Source organism: Pseudonaja textilis, chromosome Z, assembly GCF_049901715.1.
Source record: "Pseudonaja textilis isolate UNSWEBS1 chromosome Z, rPseTex1.2, whole genome shotgun sequence".
NCBI lineage: Eukaryota > Metazoa > Chordata > Lepidosauria > Squamata > Elapidae > Pseudonaja > Pseudonaja textilis.
This window is the reverse complement of record NC_142008.1, coordinates 134,907,376-134,930,523: the sequence shown is the minus strand read 5'-3', so window position 1 is coordinate 134,930,523 and position 23,148 is coordinate 134,907,376. Positions and strand designations below refer to the sequence as shown.

The window sequence follows — 23,148 nt, the reverse complement described above, 5'->3', positions numbered from 1 at the left end:
GAAACTAATATATGAGATAGACTCATTACATGCAAAGCAAGATAGTTCAAGCCTTGATTTGTCATAATTGTGATGATTATGGCTTACAGCTCATGAAAACCCCAAATCCACAATCTCAGAAAATTAGAATATTACATGCAGTCAATTAAACAAGGATTGTACATAGAGCAATGTTGTGACTCCGGAGTTGGAATCTGTTCCGTTGGCAGATGGGAGCTCAAGCGAAGAGGAAATGGCAGTAAATTATGAGCCAGCTCTGTTGAGCGATTTGGATTGCAGTCAGGATGAGGAAATGGATGTAACTAGGAGGGATGAACCTGATTTAATAGAGCTGTCAGGACCTTCGACCTCCTCTGATTCTTCTCCTCTGGCTGAGCAACAGCCAGGAATAGCTAACCAGGAACACTTGCGAGACTTTTCTAGTGGGGAGGAGTCTTTGGAAAGAACCTGGCTAGATGTGCGTAACAGACGAAAGTTGAGGCGTCAGTCACAATTAGGAAGGAGGCGTCGAGCCAGTGACTAATTAAGGAGATTAACACGCCCTCATAGTGGATAAAAGGAAATGGCTTGGCTGGCGAGCTTTGCCAGAAGCAAAGTGATTTATGGGAATGAACACACAGAGAGAACTCTTTGAGGCTTTGGGATTTATAGCCACGTCAGGTTTGCCGGACAGAGTTTGGATTTATTGCTGAGGACTGAAAACCCTTCCACAGTCCTTTTGGGAAGGTTTGCTTTTTGGTTTGTGAACTGCTTGTTTTGTTTTGCCCTCCTGTAATTAAAGGGGAGACATAACAGAGCAATATCAGACCTCTGAAAAGTATAAGTGTGCATATGTACTCAGTACTTGGTTTGGGCCCCTTTTGCAGCAATTACTGCCTCAATGCGGCATGGCATGGAAGCTAGCAGCCTGTGGCACTGCTGAGGTGTTATGGAAGACCAGGATGCTTCAATAGCGGCCTTCAGCTCTTCTGCATTGTTCGGTCTCGTGTCTCTCATCTTTCTCTTGGCAATGCCCCATAGATTCTCTATGGGGTTCAGGTCAGGTGAGTTTGCTGGCCAATCAAGCACAGTAATCCCACAGTCATTGAACCAGGTTTTAGTGCTTTTGGCAGTGTGGGCAGGTGCCAAGTCCTGCTGGAAAATGAAGTCAGCAACCCCATAAAGCTCGTCTCCGGAAGGAAGCATGAAGTGCTCCAAAATCTCCTGGTAGACGGCTGCGTTGACCCTGGACTTAATGAAGCACAGTGGACCAACACCAGCAGATGACATGGCTCCCCAAATCAACACAGACTATGGAAATATCACACTGGACTTCAAGCATCTTGCAGTGTGTACCTCTCCATTCTTCCTCCAGACTCTGGGTCCGTGGCTTCCAAATGAGATGCAAAAATTTGCTCTCATCAGAAAAGAGGACTTTGGACCACTGAGCAACAGACTAATTCTGTTTTTCTGTAGCCCAGGTAAGACGCTTCTGACGTTGTTTGTTGTTCAGGAGCAGCTTGACAAGAAGAATACGACATTTGAAGCCCATGTCCAGGATCTGTCTGTGTGTGGTGGCTCTTGATGCACTGACTCCAGCCTCAGTCCACTCCTTGTGAAAGTCCCCAACACTTTTGAATGGCCTTTTCTTGACAATCCTCTCCGGGCTGCAGTCATCCCTGCTGCTCGTGCACCTTTTTCTTCCACGCTTTTCCCTTCCACATAATTTTCTATTAATGTGCGTTGATACAGCACTTTGGGAACATCCAACTTCTTTTGCAATTATCTTTTGAGGCTTTCCCTCCTTATGGAGGGTGTCAATGATGGGTTTCTGCACAACTGTCAGGTCAGCGTCTTTCCCATGATTGTGATTCCTACTGAACCAGACTGAGAGACTATTTAAAGGCTGAGGAACCCTTTGCAGGCGTTATGGCTTAATTAGCTGATTAGAGTGGGACACTTTGAGCCTAGAATATTGAACCTTTTCACGATATTCTAATTTTCTGAGATTGTGGATTTGGGGTTTTCATGAGCTGTAAGCCATAATCATTTCAACAATGACACATCACGGCTTGAACTATCTTGCTTTGCATGTAAGGAGTCTATCTCATATATTAGGTTCACCTTTTAAGTTGCATTACTGAAATACATGAACTTTTGCACGATATTCTAATTTTTTGAGTTTTACCTGTAGTAATGGGATGCTTCAAAATCTGCAGCTGCCACAATGATGTGATATGAAGACTGGAGGTCCTTGGCACAAGGTTTTGTAACCAAGGGAACTAGTGCTAAAGTATCTTTACAAATTTGAAAATCAATACAGTTGATACATTTGTTAATTTCAAAATTCTACAGACATCCTTGTTTAAACTACTTTTGTTTAAAAATAATCTGGATTATAATAAAGAACAAGAATAAGCATGTTAGACCGGGGGAAGGGAATATATCCACAATATGACAATATCTACTTGGAATAGAGTACTGTACTTCTAACTGCCTGTGAAGATTCTCAGTCATCCAGGTCATAATTTTATCAAAAGTGGTTTTTATTTTTGAAAAGGCAACTGGGTTGATTATTTTTGAGAAAAAGAAGACGTTTCACTTCCTATCCTGTAAGCTTCATCAGTTGCATTGGATGATGTAGGAGAGGGAAGGACAGTTATTGACAATTGAGTTGGTGGGAGGGAGAATGATAAGCCCTGACAGGATGGTGGTGGTGGGAGAATAGAAAGATTGTGTGTCTTCTTTTTAGTCACAAAATTAGTCTAGTTGCCTTTTCATAAATAAAACCCAATTTAGATTTACTTCTAGCTGTTCCTAACTGACATGGGGTTGCAGTACAGTACACTTCACATTACCTCTAGCTAAAATACCTGGATATGTGCAAAGATACATTTCAATATATGAAGAACACCAGTTTCAAAACCCAGTTGGCTTTCCTTTATAGTAGTATTTCTCAACTTTGGCAACATTAAGATTTATGGATTTCAACTCCCAGAATTTCCCAGTTAGCATGCTGATTTGAGAATTTGGGGGATCAAATTCTCCACATCTTAAAATTGACAAGTTCTAGAAACCCTGATCTATATTAGCATTATGCTTTTCCTTTTAACTTCCATATCAAATCCAGATACTACCTTCAGCAATGGGGTCTTGGTCTTGGGTCACATTTTCAAGAACATGCTCGGTTTTGTTGGAGTACCATATGTCAGCTATGGGACATAAGAAAGCAAGAATATACTAGCTGTATCTTATCATGACACCTGCCTTCCTCATTTTATCAAGACCCCCATATACTTTTCAATACCTGAGTTCCCGTTGTAAAGATCAAACTTCACCTTGTCCTTGTTATTTTCGTAAATGAGCACATCTATGATAGAAGAACATCTGTCATTAAAAAAGAGGAAGTAAAGGATGGTTATTGCTAATCCACATGCTTTGCATACTATATGTGAAACATATCTGGGGAAGAAGATCTTTCTGAGATCTTGACGAGCTGTGGACCACTCTTGAAACAATAGTTTGAAGGACTTCTCAACTTGTACCTCACTAAGGCACAAACTTGCTCTGGCAACATGTATTTTCTGTTGTGTCTTTGTGATGAGGCCTTTATCTTATCCACAGTCCATGAATGAGTCATGCATAAGGCATCTTTAGTTGACTGATGTTAAAATATTATTCCCCCTCTCCTTGTTCCAACACTAAGAGTAATCTCAAGGCATGTAAGTTCTATTAGATTTTGTTACCTATTTCTTTGGAAGGGAATCAAGCCAATTACTCTCTCAGTGATTTGACAGGATAGGGTTTATAAGAAAAGAAAATTTCATCCTGGTGCTTTTCTCATATTCAAAGATAGGTGGATGGTACTGGAAACTAAGTAGCAAAGAACAATTGTAAAATGTTATCTCTAAAATTGTTTGATTATTATATGCCATCAAGTTGGCATCAAATCTTATTGATCACAGATACATTTTCTCTAGGACAAATCTGTCTCCAATCTATTATTTCAGATCTTCCATACTGATGTTAATCCTCATCTCTTTCCTTCCACTTTTCCTAGCGTTATACTTCTTTAGAAAGTTAGATCTTTGCTTTTTGTGCCTAATGTGAGTTTAGATATTTGTTCAAATGAGAACTCTAGATTGATTTGTGCAGTGATCTACTGTACACACGGTCCATTTTAGGAATTCTGTGAGTTGGTCAGTAGATCTGGAAGTTACCATGCATGGGGTAGACTCAACTAGAAGTGCCAATAGTAGAGGTAGCAAGATCTGGACATAAGGCATGCATATGTATCTAAGTTTGGATGAGTGCAAGTGGATTTCTTTAGAAGTTGGTTGGTCATTTGTTCAGTTCAGAATAGACAGTTTGGAGTATAGATCTTCAGTTTCTGATAAGCAAAGTCAATGGGAAAGTCATACTCACTTAACACCTTTGATACTAACTTAACTGTAGTGATTCATTTAATTATTGTGGAAAGAAAGGTCATAAAATGGAGCAAAATTCACTTAACAAATGTCTTGCCTTGCAACAGAAATTTTGGGCTCAATTGTGATTGTAAGTCAAGGACTACCCATAATGTCAGATGAATTGGTAGATGTCCTCTTCCTTTTCCTGAGCATCCTTTGAAAAGTTTTAATATGGCATCTTCATTCATCTCCCAAAATGCAGCCTTTTCTTAGTACATGCTCTCAATTTTTGGTGGGGTTTCAGTTTGTCTCCTATTAGTTCACCCACTTCCAGTGCCCACTAATAGACCTCTATTATTAATCCATTTTTCCAGGTCAGGGTTTCCCAATCTGTGGACCTTAATCCATTCCTTTATCTCAGCATTGTTCCAAGTACAGGGTAGCCTCCTTAGTCCACTGTCTGGCTTGTTCTGTTTAGACTTTCAGATAAATGTGCTGAAGGCATATAGAAAGAGTTAGATTTAAAAACTGGTATTATGAATTTTGTCTCCGCCTGTACCTATCATTGAATAACTGGCCTATGATTTTCAGTGCTTTTGTGTTGTAGATAAACATCTAAGAGAGTTTGCTATACAGGTATCCTTGACTTATGACTATAATTGGGGCCAGAATTTTGGTTGGTAACCAAGATGGATGTTAAGTGGAATGATAGACTGTCCACTAAATCAAAGCAAGGTTACGGCATCACTTGAAAGGAGACAGGTAAGCCTGTAATTTGGAGTCTGCCTGGCATGAACAAAGAATGCTCATTCACAGGGAATATGCATGTTTAAAGCTGGTAACAATTCGGGGTGCTTAGAAAGCTGATAAAAGTAAGAGTTAGACATCTTGCATAGTTCTGCTAGAAAATATGAAATAGGGATGGCCTGGAGCAAATACAATGTGTATTAGATGACTCCTGCAGCATTCATCAGCCAAGACTTAGGAATAGGGACAGCTACAGGCCAATAAGACAATTGTTAGACCACTACTAAAATATTTATTAGATTATTTAAATATATCTCGCCTTCTGCTTTAGTGCAGTTGTATAAAGTTTTCTTAATCCTTTGTTCTGGCATTTTGCTGGCAGGGACACCTTTTGTGCAAGCATTTCAATAAAAGGAAGCAAAACCTGCCCCTCATGTCTGGTGTTCTTCAATGGATTTGGCATCAGTGTGCTGTCCAGCCAGTGTATGGGAATTGGATAGTTAGGTAAAAATTGTGAGCTGTCCCCTTAAGGGAATGCATCATGGTAAATGTAGTTAAGGTATCCTGGGAAATGTAGTCCATATCACGTGACCACATCTGTAATCCTGATTGGTCACTAAATTGAGCCTCAAGGGGTGAGGGGAGGTTTCCTCTCTTGGCTGAACTCACGGACTCGTGGTAACTGTTCTATTTCTACCGCTACGAGATGAGAGAAAAAGGATAGCAGATAACCATCTTTTTACCCTCAAGACAGATATGCAAAGGATTGGTCATTAAAGAAGAACTTTGTCAAAATGTGAGTTATGAGGATAAACCAATAAAAGTATTTTGTTATGGATGTTTTGTGGAGTTTATCTATCTGCATCTGTACAGAAGACAAATTTACCACTGTACAGAATACAGAACAATCAGGATCAGACCCAAACTGGGGACAACAGATTGTATCTAATTTTACATTTTTGGCCCCAATTGTTAAGTGAATCACTGCAGTTATTAAGTGAACCATGTGATTGTTGAGCAAATTCTGTCTTCCCACCATTGATTTTGCTTGTCGTAAGCCAGTTGGAATGGTCACAAATGGTGATCACATGATGTAGAATCACTGCAACCATCATAAATACATGCTGGTTGCCAAGCGCCCAAATTTTGATTGTATGACTATGGGGATGTCAAAGTTGTAAGTCATTTTTTCAGTGCCATTGCAACCTTGAGTGATCACTAAACAAGTGATTGTACATCGAGGGCTACCTGTACAAAATTCAGAATCCCCCCTCTCATATACCACAAGTGAATGTTTAACATTCTCCTTCAGTATTTGTTTTTCATCTACCTTTAAAAATTATAGATCTCTGCCCACAAATCCAATAGGGTTCTGCTACTCCCCAGGTAACATTACTCATTCAAAGAGCTGCTGAAGAACGAAGGTTCAGGTGGCATCTGTACAAGATGGTCAAGCAAACCAAGCAGGACATCTGCACCCCACGGTCATGGCCAGTGTCTTGACTTCTTCAAAAATTTTCTGCACTTGCCCTGAGAAGTTCATCAGTTTCCTTCACAAAATGTAGGAAATCAATGAAGCAATCTGATGCAAACTTACATAAAGAAAGCAAAACTTGTAAGACAAATTGGTTTACCATTCAGAGCTACATCTCCTGGTTTCACTTCTTCTTGAGTATTTTCATAGTTTTCATCATCTGAAGCAAAACCAAACAAGATTTAAAAGATTACAAGTAGTTCTTGCGATATGACGGGTCACTACCGGCAGTTGGAACTGAGGACAAACCACCACCACCCAAACTACATTATGATCCCATTTCAAAGTTATGGCCACTGCACCAATCTATGGTCATTTGCCCTTATGATTGACCACAGGGATGCTGCAACATTATGCTGCCTGTCTCCTGAGGGGCACATGACATACATTTTGAGGGGTACATGTCGTGGATTTTGTAACTTTAAGTAACATAGATGCTTTGTATTTTAATTTAACTTATGTTCTGTTTTAAAATAATGTTCAGGCTCATGACAGACTGGAATGTAGGAAAACTTTTATCCTATGGTTGTAAGTTTTTAACATTCCTAAATTGAAAAGATAATATACTGAAGGATATTTGGAGACTATTTCCTGATAATAAAATGTTTCTTAGTGTCAACTAGGATTGGTGATATAACTTCAAACAAGCTTTATAATTGATTAACTGTGCAAGGAGGGATTACTCTTATCCTGTCCAACCAACTTTCCTTTCATTTTCTTTGTTGTGTTAACAATAAAAAGGAATGTAAAGTGGGTCTCCAGGTTCTCCTTTTTCATAGAGAGATCCCACTTTATCAGGGTACCATAATAAACTGTTTTTAAATGATCTTCTGACTTGGTTGTTTATTGGGAAGATAAACCAAGACAGAACCTAGGGCCAGATTTAGCTAAGATATTCCTCATCCTGTCCTGCCTGGACCCTGCAGTCCTTGGCTTCCTCTCCATATCAGTGGTGGGATTCAAAAATCTTTACTACCGGTTCTGTGGGCATGGCTTGGTGGGTGTGGCAGGGGAAGGATACTGTAAAATCTCCAGTCAGGGATGGTATTTGTCGGTTCTTTAAACTACTCAAAATTTCCGCTACCGGTTCTCCAGAACTGGTCAGAACCTGCTGAATACCACCTCTGGCCTATACCTATCTCACATTTACCTTTTGACAATTCCCAGACTTCACGTTGGGGCAGTGGGACAAGATGGCAGCCATGGAGCAGAGGGTTCCATTTTGCTGCCTTAATGCAGTCCTCAAGTGTTGCAGAAGCTTTCTGCAGTTTTGGAAATTCCACAGCACTGTGCAGCCTTTGTAAAGGCAGCAAAATTGAGCAATTTGTCCCTGGGTCACACAACAGCGACCCAGAAGTGGCTGCCCCGCCCACTTTTTTCTCACTTTACCTATTATTTTCCTCTTCCACATTCTACTATGATGCTACCACTTGCCCACTTTAAAGCTTGGTAAAGAGCTGTGGTTTCCTTTGTTTTCTGGTTTTACCCATAACCCACCCCCCATCCAATCCTATATGTCTCAAGAGGTTAATTTTTTTCAGTTAAGAGATTAAGCTCTCAGTCGAGTGTGGTACATTTGGTGATCACCCTATATCTATGGCTTGAGTGCTAACTCTTGTGCTATCATTTCCTCCCCCACCCCACCCACTTGACCCATTTTAACCACCTGATTTCAGCTCAGTTTCACTATCAGGGCATTCATATACTTCTTCATCTGATGGAAAGAAAAGGGAGAAACGGTTATGTGCAATTCTTAGACTAGCCTTTTTCGATTGAGATCAGAAAATGATCAGAAAATTATCTGATTGACATCAGATAATCAAAATCACCATTAGTATCATTTATGAAGCCTTAGTAAGGTCACACTGGGAGAAGGAGGCTTATACACAAATGTCAATTTTGGGCTCGACACACATCTGCACCCAGTTTTCATCACCACATTACACAAAAAAATGTTGAGACTTTGGAAAAAGTGCAAAGAACAAATAGATTGACTGAAGACCTGGAGACCAAAATGTATGAAGAACGGTTGCAGGATTTGAATTTGGCTAGTCTAGAGAAAGAAGAACTAGAAGGGACATGATAGCAGTATTCCAGAATTTGAGGGGCTGTCACAAAGAGGGGACGTCAACTTATTTTCCAAAGCACCAGAGGGCAGGACAAAAAACAATGGATGGAAACTAATTAAGGAAAGAACCCTCTTATAATCATTAACAGCCTTAGCAAGTGTGGCAGTAGCATAGAATATCTTCATGCCTTGTGCCACCAGTAGTGTTAATAGCATGCTTTGTGCAACAGTTAGGCAACTTGGAATTAAGGAGAAACTTCCTGACAGTAAGAACAAGTTGTGGGTGCTTCATCGCTAGAGGTTTTTAAAAAGAGACTGGACAGCTACTTGTGTGAAATGATATAGGATCTCTTGCTTGAGCAGGGGGCTGGACTAGAAGACCTCCAAGGTCCCTTCCAGCTATATTCTGATTGATTGACATAAGGCATGGCTTCTCAGACTTCAAGTGTCAAGCAACTGGATAGTCTCAAGCAACTTGCAAGGGAACACCCATGAGGCTTGTACATAGCAAGGAGCAAAGCCACAAGTGGGAGTGTTGTCTGGAAACATTTGTCAGTCACAAATACTTTTATTGTTTGTGTATTTATGATGGTATTCGGTTCTGTTCATGGGAAGTAGTCACACTAATTGATTAATTAAATAACATAGTGCATTATGATTGCTAAGATTGAGAATGCTCTTTTTAAGGAACTGGCCTCCTACATTAAAAAGAGACTGCATGACACTATAGGTAGTCCTTGATTTGTGACCACAATAGGGACTGGAAAGTTCATTGTTAAGTGTGCAATTGTTAAACAAGCCATCATGTGATCACATCTGATTTTACCTGGGGTTTTATTTTTATTTTTTGCTTCTTGGTTTATACCACTTTGAAGTAAAGTAAGAAAAGTTTATTTTGTTAAATGTGCTTTTATTTCAAAGAACCATTTTCTATGAGTGCGTGAACAGAAGATGTTGTAGATCATTCATAGTGAAATAACTTTGTCTAATCATGCAAAAAAGAGGAAGAGTTAAAGTTATTTACTTCCTCTACCTTCATCTGTGTTGCTTATGTCAAAAAGTTGCCTAGCTGAATCAGTTTGTTGCACAAAACATGCTATTAACGCTACTGGTGACACAAGGCATGAAGATATTCTGTGCTCCTACCATACTTATTATGGCTGCTAGTAATTATAAGAGGGTTTTTAACCTTGTGAAGTTGCAGAATCTGGAAGAAGAGAAGGAGATGGAGATGGAGAAGGAGAAAGAGGAGGAGAAGGATCCACAAAATGGTGCCCCGTGCTGAAAGGTGGAGGGGCCTCTTTTGTTCAGTCTTCAAACAGCTTTACCCATTTCCTGTGCTCGGGGTTTTTGTTTTGTTTTTTTTGCATCCTGCCTTCATTTAAGGAAGACTTAGTAGTCACAGGTGACTGTGGCTGTAATGTTGCTTTACAATAACAGGAAAAGTTATAAATAAATACCTAGGAACATTTAGAAGATGTCTAAACACCATAAATTACAGTCTTGTTCATGCAGGCCCTTGTTCATGCAGTAAGAGTTATGAAACTATTTTGGGGATTGGGCCGCATTAACCTCATATCTGAAAAATGTTTACTTTTTCAGAACTCTTCAGCTAGAGATTCCCATCTTGTGCTTTGTATCATTGGTTTCACGCCCTCAGAAAGTAAAGCAAAATTAAACTACTAGCTACTCAAAGCCAGATCTTTAAAAGCAATTCATAGGATGTAGATAAAATGTGATGTCTCTCAGGGTGCAAAGAGAAAATATCTACTGCAAACTCTACATAGATGATAGGAAGGGCATCTGGCCAGTAAATGCTCAGCTCTACCCTGTCGCGCCAACCCCACCACAAATCAAGGGTTTACAAGTTCGTAAAAGAAAAAGAGAGAGGGGGAGAGAAAACACAATGTTTATAATGGCATCTTACCTGATTGTATAATATTATTTGCTATTACTGTAACATTACTCCAGTCATAATCAGTCTTTGCTCTTTACACTGTTTTTATTATTGGCACACTTCCCCTGTTATTATTGGCACACTTCCCCTGTTACAAATTTCACACACAGTACCTAATTCTATGCTCTGCCTATATGTACCTACCTTCCATCTTGAGGGTATCAGGCAAGATTTTTCCTTTCTGCAGTAACCTTTGGCCACGTTGTGCACACATATCTAGCGGCATGTTTTCATAGGCATCAACTTGCTCTATGACTTAAGAGACAAGAAGCACATTGCATCAAAATATCTCTTCCAGAGGAGAATTTTTTAAAGCCAAATAAAGATAGAAGGTGCATTTGAAAATGTACCTTCTTTTGCCATTAAGAAATTTGTAATCTTTCAAGGTGCTACAAGTCTGGCACTTGTTTCACACTATATCAATCCCACTTACAACTGCAGCAGTTTCAAGAATCTGACCAAATATTCATAGAAAATAACTTCTGCTCATGAGAAAAATATTCTGGTTTTGTCAAGAAAATGTTCCAGAACGTATACATAGGCATTGCCCTTATTATATTACCCTCACAAAGAAGAGGGTAGCAACCTATCCTCCAAAGCATCTGGGGACAGGACAAGAAGTAATGAGTAGAAGATCATTAAAGAAAGATACAACCTAGAACTAAGGAGAAATTTCCTGAGAGTCAGAACAATTAATCAGTGGGACAGCTTGCCTCCAGAAGAATAAATGCTCCTGCTGCAAGGCTGCCTTATTCATGATGTAGCTGTTGATGCAGGGTGCTTTCAAACCCAGCAGCAATCAAATGCTGTATTATTCTTATTATTATTGATCATCAGTCAGCCAGCCAGATATTCAGACTTGGTTTGGCACTTTTGTCTACCTATCAAATCCTTACCAAGGACCTGGAATAGGCAAATCTGGATGCTTGATGGTGTTACAGATACCATTGCAGGATGGAAGCTGTTCCAAGTTAAGCTGCCTTCTGCAATTGACTGATGGCAAATTTGTCAATAGTTATGGTGGTGCTCCAGTTGTTTTGGGACTGCACCCAAGGTGGGTACTATTGGTACTACCCTTGCTTCCCTTTGCCAAAGTCATTCTATTTCAATTTGTAGGTCTTTGTATTTCGTTATCTTCTCCAGTTCTTCCTCTTCTATTCTGCTGTCTCCAGGCACTGCCACATCCACTATCCAGAGTTTTTTCTCTTTCTTATCGACAGCTGTTGTTGTTGCTGCTGCTGCTGTTATTCAATCACTTTGCATATTTATTGACAGCTTCTGCACTGGAGACAAATTCCACACTTGGCCAAATAAAGTATTCTGTTCTGTTGTGTTTTGTTTTACACTTCCAGTCCCTGTTCCAGGGGTGGGATTCTATCAGTTCGCACCTATTCGCTAGAACCGGTTGTTAACATTCTAAGCAGTTCAGAGAACCGGTTGTTAAGAAGAAATGACTGGCCTAATCCTGTAAGGAAGGCAGGAAGGAAACATTTTGGTGTTGCTTACAAAAACTGCCTCTCCGTTAACCCTTATTACATTCTTGGCAGGACTAGACTTCCTGTCTCAGGAACTTCTCTGGAGTTTTTTTCCCTCCCTTGCTGGTACTTTGCTTGTGTGGAGTGACCATTCAAAGTTACAATGGCACTGAAAAAAGTGACTTATGACCATTTTTCACACTTATGACTGTTGCAGCATAAGAGGCTAGGGGAGGAGATGCGTGCCTCGATGTGAGTGATATTGAGTTGGCCACACCCAGCCAATAACATGACCACTAAGGCATGGCCACCCAGTCACATGACCACCAAGCCACACCCACCACCTAAGCCACGCCCACAGAACTGGTTGTTAAAAAAATTGAATCCCACCCCTGCCCTATTCTAACTCAGCAGGAGGAACAGGGGTTCTGTTTGTGCATGAAGCAAAGAGGGAGGAAAGAGGCAAAGTGAGGGGAACCTACTTTGGGCCAGTACTTCGCAGTTGAAAACCCACATGTGTCTGCTGTCAGTCCTCTGTATGAAGTGATTGCTTCAGGGGATTAGGTAACAGGGGAACTAAGGGAAACAGAACAATTCTCCCAGGCCCCGGGACTCATTTTCTGCCACAGAGGGCCTACTGTAAAGCTATTTCTCCTTGCTTTCCTTTCAAGGAAAAGAAAGCAGTCAAAGCAGCTATACAGTCAGGAGGAGTCTGCAGTAAGACCACCCCCAGCTTCAACAGCAAAGGCCTGGGTAGCTTGATTGCAAAATTGCCTCAGTTTCAAATTTTTAACCTGGCATCAAGAAAACTACTACAATATGTGGAAATATAGCTTGTGTGCGCACGTGCACATGTGCACAAACACACGCACAGGAATACAAAGATGATGAGAGAGGGAATTTCGCATTTCATTCTGTTCCATCCAATACTATTTCCTTCTGAACCTACCCTTGTTGGTAGCCAAAGAGTTTTCCTTCACAATATGTCATTTTTGTCATGGATAAATAGAGTTGGCATGTTTAAGAGGGCCATTGTTTGGTGCAATAGAAAGCTCTTTCCCACTTCAGCTTGCAACTTTCCCCATAATTGAGTGTTTCAAGTTTTTTATGAGTTTAGCACTGTTCCAGAATAGAGAAACTTTGATCAATCAATCAATCAGAATAGAGCTGGAAGGGGGCTTGGAGGTCTTCTAATCCGCTGCTCAAGCAGGAGATCGTATACCATTCTAGGTGGCTGTGCAGCCTTTTCTTTAAAAAAATCTCCAGTGATGAAGCACCTATAACGTCTAATGGCAAATGGTTCCACTGGTTAATTGTCCTCACTATTAGGAAGTTTCTCCTTAGTTCGAGGTTGCTTCTCTTCTTGATTAGCTTCCATCTGTTGTTTCTTGTCTTGCCTTCTGGTGCTTTGGAAAATAAGTTAGTTGAACCTTCTTCTTTGTGGCAGCCTCTCAAATACTGGAATATTATGTCTCCTTCTTTACTCTAGACTAGCCAAGCGCAATCTTGCAACCTTTCTTCGCGTGTTTTAGTCTCTAGGACTTTAATCCTTTTACAACACTAATTCAGAATAAAGCTAAATTAATGTCCCAAAGGATTTTATATATATCACACAGCACAGTTGTGTGAAACCAGAGCACGTTTTGCTATATGTCAAAACTTCCCTTCTTTTCAACTCCAATCCAAGTCCATGTTAGGGAGATGGTTTTCTTATTGTAAATCATTCTTGGTTGGAGCCAGAAGATCTGCCAATTGCTTTCATTAATTTTTCCTGCATTAAATCTGTAAAGACAACACCAGTGTTTTGCTGCATTCCTAAAGCAACTTTCATTAGCATACTTTTTTGCCAGTTTAAATAGTGGAAAAATTCACATTACTTTTATGAATGGAGAAAGGTCCTAGTTAACTCACCATCATCATTTCCTGCAGATACCATAATCCTATTGGAGATAGATCTTTTGTTTCGTTTGGCATAAAAATATCTTCTGGAAATGAGAGACATAAAATATGAATGGCATCAAGATCTGAATTGAACACAAGTTGCTTTGTCAGGGCACAAATGTGAAGGACATCAGATGCTCAACAGAGCTTTTTGGGGAGGACAATTGTGGTTATCACTCATAAGCTTAAAATAGTCCACTAGAACACGATATCTATTATCACTTGGGCCATTAGGGGAGAGCATCAGAGAAAATATCTGGGGTCCTTATTGGGATCCCATATGCAGCATGGAGTTGAGAAACCCATAGTATCAACCTAGAAATGTCTCCCCTCTTCCCAGGCTCATAAAACCATTTAATTCAGAATCTAAAATTATCTTCCTATATCAATGGAATTTATAAAATTAATGAATCTCCATCAATAGTGACTAATTTTTGTAAATGGGCTGGACATGTTATCAAAGAAGAACTATTTCTGGCAACTGTTCCTTCAGAAAATTGGAGGCCACCAGATACGGGAAAGACTCATCTGGGGCAGAGATCCATATCTTATTCTGGGTTGAGGATCAGATTTGACCCTGAGTACCATGCTAAAAGCATGACATTCCAAAAAGAAGGGATGAACATGCCAAGGACTGAATTTAATGTAATTTAAATTGAGGGTCTTAATTTAATTTAATTGAGACAGCATATCTGGGCATGTATTTAATAATTTCCTTCTCTGCCAGGCTAAAAAATTTAATCTACTAACAGTTTTGATTATTTTTTTTTGCATGCCAAATTTTCAGGAACCAGATACTGTACAGCTTAAGCACTTATGCCTTAGGATTTCAAGTCTATAAAACATCTGGAATTTAACCACCAGATGCTCACTCTTTACCTCTAAAGTTAATACAAAGCCATTCCTTCATTTTTCTTGACTAGTCTCTCCTGTTACCCTTTTGCCAGGCCTATCTTGTACATAGTCCTCCAAATTTGGTACACAATTCCCACTATTTTTTGGCACTCTGTTGCATCCTGAGTACTTGCCTCCTGTTATGACTCATCAACTTTTTCTGTTGTCTGCGAGCTCGGTTGACTGAAACAAGAATGGTTGACAGAGAACATTTCAAACACAGGTAGTCCTCAACTTTCAACAGTTCATTTAGTCATCAGTCAAAGTTACAATGGCAATGAAAAAAGTGACATGGTCATTTTTCACACTTATGACCACTGCAGCATCCCCAGGGTCACATGATCAAAGTTTAGATGCTTGACAACTGATTCATATTTATGACGTTTGCTGTATCGCAAGGTCATGTGATCCTCTTTTGAGGCTTTCTAACAAGAAAAGTCAATGGAGAAGCCAGTTTCACTTAACAACTATGTGACTAACTTAACAATGGCAATGATTTGCTTAACAACCGTGGCAAGAAATACCATGGGGCAAAACTCACTTAACACATGTCTCACTTAACAACAGAAAATTTGATATCAATTGTGGTTGTACATTGAGGACTACCTATAAAGGGTTTTCTTCACTGTAGCAATTTTGACACATTAGTTTGGTGTTTCTCAACCTCAGCAATCATAAGATATGTGGACTTCAGCTACAGAATTCCCCAATCAGCAACATCTTAAAGTTGCTGAGTTTGAAAAACAATGCACTAGTGTGTCAAAGGGGGAAAAAAATCTGAAGGTTTCATATTCCAGGAAAAATAAATTGGACGGCTGCATACAACATTCAGGGAAAGAGTCAAAAATAGATTAAAACTACCTCTTCATCTATTTGTTCTTCATTAATTATCGTTCTCAAACGCTAATATATGCACACACACAAACACACACATATGTACCCATAAATCCTATCTCTCCCACTATGTCTATAATTTGCACTACTAAAAAAATAGATGAACAATGTAGATTGGATTATTTCAGGTGGTTCAGGAGAGCTCCTTTGCTACTTCATATTCTTACGGAACATCCTGCAACTTTTAAGGAATAACTATAAATCCACTCAAAAGAAACCATCAATATTTCTTGGCTGATAAATAATAAATTGGGAGGGGTCAGTTCATTTGGGGGAAGAACAATAAGAACACAGACAAAAAGAGTGTGTCTGTGCTCTTAATAAAAAGTGAGTGAAGATTTAATATTCCTTCATCCTATTTTCCCCACAACAACAATTTTGTGAGATGGGTTGGACTGAGAGAAAGTGATTAGCCCAAAATCTTAGGCTCTCATGCCTAAGACCAGTCTTCCTATTTCTGGACTTGTGGTTTAACCCCTAGACCAAATTGGCTCTATGATGAGATGAGATGGTTATCATAAATAAAGGAATCCACAGACTTCATATTTAACTATAAAATTATTATGACATTATTCCTTCATTTGTTTTATTCTTTCATTTATTTTATTAAGCCTAAAATATCGCCATTTATTGAGGGCTCCCAGAAGTTGCAATAAAACATCAAAACTAGAGATCAGAATATTAAAACATTTAAAACAAAATCAACAGCCAAAAGGCCTATTGGGGTCCTCAGTTTTCCAGAGACTCATTCCAAAATAATGAAAGGGACTATGGAGAAGAGTCAACCTAGATTTCTGTCAAACATTGCAAAGGCTCAAATAATCTCAACAAAGGAGGAACCTATAGAGGATTATCTCAAGCCATGTAAGATTTGAAGTAATACAGGTAATCCTTGATTTACAACCATTCATTCAGCAACTATTTAAAGTTACAATGACACTGAAAAAAATGACTTATGACCTGTTGTTGCATTTATGGCAATTGCAGTGTCCCAAGGTCATGTGATCAAAATTCAGGCACTTGGTAGCTAGCACATATTTGCATTGATTGTAGTGAGATCATGATGATCCCAACTGCTGATCCCAGTTGCAACCATTCCTGCCTGCTTTTGACAAGCACATTCAATGGGGTAAGCTGAATTTGCTTAATAGCATTGTGATTCATTTAACATAGTGGCAAAAAAGTCTGTAAAATTGGGATTGACTTAACAACTGCTTTGCTTAAAAATGAAAACTCTTGTCCCAGTTGTGGTCGTAAATCAAGGACTACCTATAACCAAATGGGAAGAAATATTTGTACTGAAAGGATTAGATTTAATCTACAGGTAGTCCTTTATTTACAACAGTTCATTTAATGAGCGTTTGAAGTTACAACATCCCTGAAACAAAGTAACTTATGACTATTTTCCACATTTACCATTACAGCATCCCCATACTCACATGATCAAAATTCAGACGTTGGCAACTGACTCATACTTATGACGGTTGCAACCTCCTGGGGTCATGTGATCCCATTTTGTGACCTTCTGATAAGCATCGTCAATGAGGAAGCCAGATTCACTTAACAACCGTGTTAATAATTTAACAACTGCATTGATTCACTTAACAACTGTGGCAAGAAAAGTCATAAAATGGGGAAAACTCACTTAACAAATGTCTCAGCAACAGAAATTCTGGGCTCAACTGTCTACTTGTGTTAGTCTTTACATTTAACTTATCGGAGATAGCAGCATAAATTACCGGAAATATTTAACCATACATGTCTCTCATTCTGAATATAAAGATACATACCTTGCCGGAGCTTTAGAAAGCAAAAAACAGAGCCAAGGCATACAGCCATATATCCCATTGCTACAGACCAAATCATCCAATGCCAAACAACTTTCATTGGGATGGAGGAGAAGGAAGAAAAAGATGTGATTAGGCACATTCAATTCAAAGATATTTCTAAAGCAAAAAGCAGGTTTTCTTCAATATATAATGCACAGTTAATAAATCAATAATAGCTGCAACAAATAAATATGAATATATATGTGTGACGATAAATCAGTTCATATCCCCTCTGTTTGAAATAAGAAAAGAAGGTGTGTTTTCTAAAACAGTGCCTGCTATGCCATTTCTAGCTTTTAATAAGCACTTGTATTAAATGTAGCAGTGTTTTTAAAAATACCCAATACTGGTTGAATCTGTTGCCCATCAAAATTCTTAGCATGTTTTCATTTTACACCTGCACAGTATAAATAAATATTAGGCACTGAGCATTGTAATTTTTAATTTTTAAAACAAAGTCTCCTGTCTTCAGAGCTGGATATTAAGCTTAAAGGCTGTTATCACTCGTTCAGCACCTGATGAAATGTTAGATGCTAATGAAAAATACAAGCATAGGTTCCAGCTACAGTGTCATTCAAAGTTTGTTGCCTGTTTGCCTGATAAGGCAACAAATGTATATATAGTATTCATTCGGAAAATGTGATTAGATTATGGTATATAGCAGTGTATCTCAATCTTGACAACTTTAAGATTTATGGGCTTCAATTCCCAGAATTCCCAGGTTGAGAAACACTGGTTCATCATGTAAGGAAAAGGATGTTGACAAAAATTTGCAGGAATTGTTTCCTAGGCAAAAAGGTGGAAGCATTTTTAAAGTCCAAAATGAAATAACATTTGGAAGCTGCCCAGGCAGATACCTTCCTAATTCACTTGAGTATAACAATCAAGGAGTTGGGAGAAATAAAACAAGTCTTGCAAGATTCTCAATAAAAGTAATATTACCCTTCCTGTAGAGTTGATGTCCCATCTGGAACATATGGCCCCCTGGGACCTTAGAATATTTCAAGAGGGCCAGTAGTGAAAAATATGTAACTGGGATTCCCAACATCTGCTGAGCGGCCACAAAAATATAAAGCATATTATATTACACATACTGTCTTATTGATGCCAGAAAACACACCAGTTACTGTCCTGTGTTTGTATCCAGTAATGGGACAAGGGTGAGAAGATGAGCGTTAGTACCACAGGAGAAAAACAAGGTTGGAAGAGGGCCACAGGTTAAAAAAAAAGATTGAGAAATACAGATCTAGCTTATAATCTCTATAAATTATTGGTTTATGACCTTTTCAAAAACAATGTGATTTTCTTTTAAAAAATACCATAAATAATAGCTTTGGATTTTATAAACCTGATGGCATTTTTAAGTTCATACTAACTTATTTACAAACAGCTTTCCCTTCCCACCAGTTTACTTAGAGCCGCACCTGTCTTTGCTATCACCTCTAGTTGAAAATAGCAAGTCTGATTTTTCCACTGGCAGGAATAGTTCCCAGCATCTTCCAGAGTTACTCTTGGAAGGATCAAAGAAACAAGACTAGCATTCATATCCAGTGAGTAGTGAACGGAACGCCGTATTGTCATATTAATCAGAACTATATTTTGATCTGGTGAATCATGCTGAATCCAGAGCAGTGTCCCCTCTGTCCAATTTCTATGCACTGGGGCATCACAAGAAAAATATTTGGGATCCATTGCTGAATGAGGCAGTTTTTCCTGGTGCTCTACGGAAGAAAAGTTAGTAATAACTAGTTGAACTGAAGCACAATTTTACATTAATTCCACATATGAAACTTGAAGATGTTTTAAATTCTAGCTGAATTTTGGCTACACTTCAGATAGCTTAGAAATTTAAAGACTAATGATTTTGTTTTAAAGAAGCTTTAATTTTCAATTTAAAAAAAACAAAATTAAAATATTTGTAAGATTCATTCCGTGATAGTTTTATATGTCCCATGTCATCTTCATGTTACAGACAGACTTTCCAACTTTAGGAATATTTTATTTTGGCTACAAAATTGTGGATCACAATACAGGCTGGAAAAAAAAATACTGAAAATCATGTACTGAATTTGATTATACAGATGTTTGCAATCTGAGCTATGATAGTGTATTTCTCTTCTTAAATAGTACCAGTTCCACTCACAGATGCTATTTGCTATTCAATTCCTGTCCATTACTTAACACTCTTTAATAATTAAAGGAATTATCTTCCATGTTCTAACACTTCTATTCATGTGCTTGTATACAATTCCTATTAATTTATGTTACAGATAATGGAAACTATAACCCAAAACAACTAAAGGATATTGGTTGGGGAAAAAAAGCAACCATCACCTAGATGGATGGATTACAACCTACTTCCTACCAAAGATTACAAAGATTACAACCTACATCCTACCAAAGATTCATATAAAACCTCCTTATTCACATTCTTTTCAACCCCATAAAAATTTATACTTCTTCCCTATTCATTTTAGTCATTGCCTTGTCCATAAGGTAATAGAAAGATTACCCATCGCTTTCCCAATGAAAAATGGAAGGTAGCTCTGATTTGGCCTTAAGTGTGATGGAATCTCTCTGATGGAATCTCATGCTAGAATGAAGGGAAGGAGTGAAAAGACTGGTGACCTTGGAATCCTTGCAGAGAAGGAATCCACAGAGACCCACCACCATCACTCCACCTTGGAATTCCTGAAGATTTCGTCTGGCTGTTCCCTTGAAAATAGCTAGGCAATAATGAAGAAGCAACTCTAATCAACTCACGGTATTGTTCTGGTTCCTTGTTGCTAATATAAGGGAAAGAGCTGTTTTCATCTGGAAAATTTCCACCATGATAGCCTTCTTTCTCATATGCTTTCATTTTCTCTTGGATGTTGTCAGAATCATCTCCACCTAAAAAAGTAAGTTTGGTAAACCAGCCCAGAGTCATTGGAGGTGGGTGGCACATAAATTTAATGAATTATTATTGTGTTTCATCATACAATTAGCTAGATGTTAATATTGGATTTGGCATTTTTATCCATCTATCGAATCTTTCAAAAAGATCTGGGATGGGCGGATGTTGTTATTATTATTTACTTGGTTCACTTTTTTTTCAGCCCAGAAAATTACCTTTTTCCCCAAATTCTTTCTCTTTTATCCCTCTAATTGTGTTTCCTTAAGTGATGCCCTATGCATATGTTAGACTGTCACGGTCACCTTATCCTATAATCATCCATGATTAAAATATTTTATTTCAGCCTTGCAGACCAAAAGGCAAAGTATTATTGGGTATATTCTTAATTTGTGCATGGTGTTGGCCATAACAATGATACCTTCTAAGCAATTATCACAGCTGTTCTTCTTCCATTTGTTTATTGTTAAATATAACATTCTTCCTGGAGATGCCGTACAGATATTCAAGTTTTCCCCATTAAAATCAACTCTGGGATACAGGGCTGAATTGGGTAGGAAGATAGACCAATTAGGCCCCAAGACAGTTTAACTAGATTATTTGGCTGAAGGAAGACTTTAACCTGGTCTCTTTGGTCCTAGTCAATCAATGTAACTATCATATCATGTTGGGTCTTCTTTCTCTTGTTTCTTCTCGGGTGGGATATCTGCCATATTTTCTGGATGGCTAATTTGAAGGCAATACTGTTACCTGATACATTGTCCTACCTAGATTCTTTTCATCCTGGATTGATGCATCATAAACAATACATAACATTTTGAGCAGACTTCCCAAACAGGGTCTTGACAGATTTAGACTATAATTCTAACCATCCTCCAGACAGCAGGGTCAATGGGGATGATGGAAGTTCAAAGTGAGGGATGGAGGGAGCTAGGGAGAACAGTCAATTCTCAAACAACTTTTCATTATTACAACACTTACTGGTTCTGTTTGGAAGCATGTGGCGGTTTCCTGACAGTCCATTCCAATTACATGTAAACCAGGTGGTATTTTGCACAACAATTCGGTAGATCAACAAGCCCCACATAGCATTAAGTCTTGTCTCTGGATGGTGGTACCCCATATTTACATACAGCAATTCATTCCTTTTTGGACCAAGCCAGATCAGATCTAAGTCACCTGAAGTCAGATAATGATCCAGACCGCAGGACAAAGAAACTTGCTGGGATTCTGGAACATGAGATATAGTTATTAAGACTTCCTTTCTTTCTAGGAGCAAGTATTTTTTTCTGATTAGTGTTTACTTCTTCATCACATGGAAGTACTCAACAAGTCAAATAAAAACAATGATACTTTCAAAATGAAGCAAATCATTAATAACCCTTAAAGAATTTCTAATTGCTAATATCAATTTAAAAAGGAAATTTTTGATTTAAATGTCTCAAAAAGAATGCAGCTCTAAAACTATTTAAAATATAACCACATTTTTAAAGAGCAAATTCTTAAAATAGATTAAATTAACCCAGTAAGTTAGAATAAGAATCAAATGACAAATCTGCATAGCTTTTAAAAATTAATAAACAATATCTAAACTGATTCTGGGTTGTTTTTTATCCCTAAGTTTAATAATAACCTGATGGTTTCCAAAAGTGAATTTCAGATCTCATTTTTTTCTGAAAAAGGCTAAAATAATACTTGCTGAATATTGTCTATATACTGCACTAAAAAAACAACAACCGGATCTACAACCTAAAATACAACAAGAAAAAAGATATGGGGATGATAAGAAATGCAAAAAAACCCCAGCTTTTTTTATTTCAAGCTTGCTACTTGCAAACCTCAGATATTTGGTTTGGAATTGCCCATGGTGGGAAAAGGACACACATTGTTTCTCTTAAGTTTTACTTCGACACTGTTGACTTTCCCAAAATATACCTGCCTGTTAATCTGAAATCAGTTATCAACTAAACTTCCAATTTTCAACCATCTACAAGACCCACCTGTGACTTGGATCACCTGCAGAGTTTCCTTGGATGTTTCCGTGGTTGCTGTCCAGTGGCAGGAAAGCCATAAGAGAAGCAAGTAGCATAGAACCGGTGCCATTACCTCCTTCCTACTAGCTAAAGCAAGCAAGGCTCAAACCAACCTAAAGAAGCGTCACACCAGCAATAATTTTAACAAAAGAGACTGCTCTGAAGCATGAATTCTTCATTAAACTCCCCTGAGACCTGAATGGTTGCCCCAAGGGAGAAGAGAAAAAGCAGAGAAATAATTCCAGCAAGTGCATGGTAATTGAGAGTGTAAACTTTAGTGTCTAATGTCTATGCAAAGTTTAGTTCTGTATTTTACATCTTTTCTATATTCAAACAAGCCATGGTGGTCTCTTTAGGAAATACGGGTCTGCGTTCCCAGGCCTGTACATTTCTTCTTTTGGTTTTTTTTCTCCTTGGGTGAAACATTGATCTTTAAATAAACCCTGAGAAAACTGGGGCATTGCAGCTTCAGTTGGCAGAGAGAGGTCAAAATGA

The 23,148-nt window shown here is 38.5% G+C and overlaps 1 protein-coding gene across 3 annotated transcripts in view; it reads right to left on the bottom strand.

The window, feature by feature from the left end:
- CD19 (CD19 molecule) overlaps positions 1–22,854 on the bottom strand; it is a 30,667-nt gene extending 7,813 nt beyond the window's left edge. The window contains exons 1-12 of one of the 3 annotated variants that reach the window (XM_087917650.1): positions 22,621–22,854; positions 21,602–21,850; positions 20,491–20,619; positions 19,152–19,448; positions 17,689–17,778; positions 15,139–15,187; positions 14,081–14,154; positions 10,839–10,949; positions 8,336–8,383; positions 6,770–6,829; positions 3,287–3,349; positions 3,117–3,191 (exon numbers count right to left, since the gene is read on the bottom strand). In XM_087917650.1, coding sequence (XP_087773776.1) covers positions 3,117–3,191; positions 3,287–3,349; positions 6,770–6,829; positions 8,336–8,383; positions 10,839–10,949; positions 14,081–14,154; positions 15,139–15,187; positions 17,689–17,778; positions 19,152–19,448; positions 20,491–20,619; positions 21,602–21,850; positions 22,621–22,723 — 1,348 coding nt within the window. In that variant the 5' untranslated portion in view covers positions 22,724–22,854. The remainder of the gene's footprint in view (positions 1–3,116; positions 3,192–3,286; positions 3,350–6,769; positions 6,830–8,335; positions 8,384–10,838; positions 10,950–14,080; positions 14,155–15,138; positions 15,188–17,688; positions 17,779–19,151; positions 19,449–20,490; positions 20,620–21,601; positions 21,851–22,620) is intronic. The other 2 variants (XM_087917651.1, XM_087917652.1) reach the window with 2 other exon arrangements.
- Between the last annotated feature and the right edge of the window lie 294 nt (positions 22,855–23,148).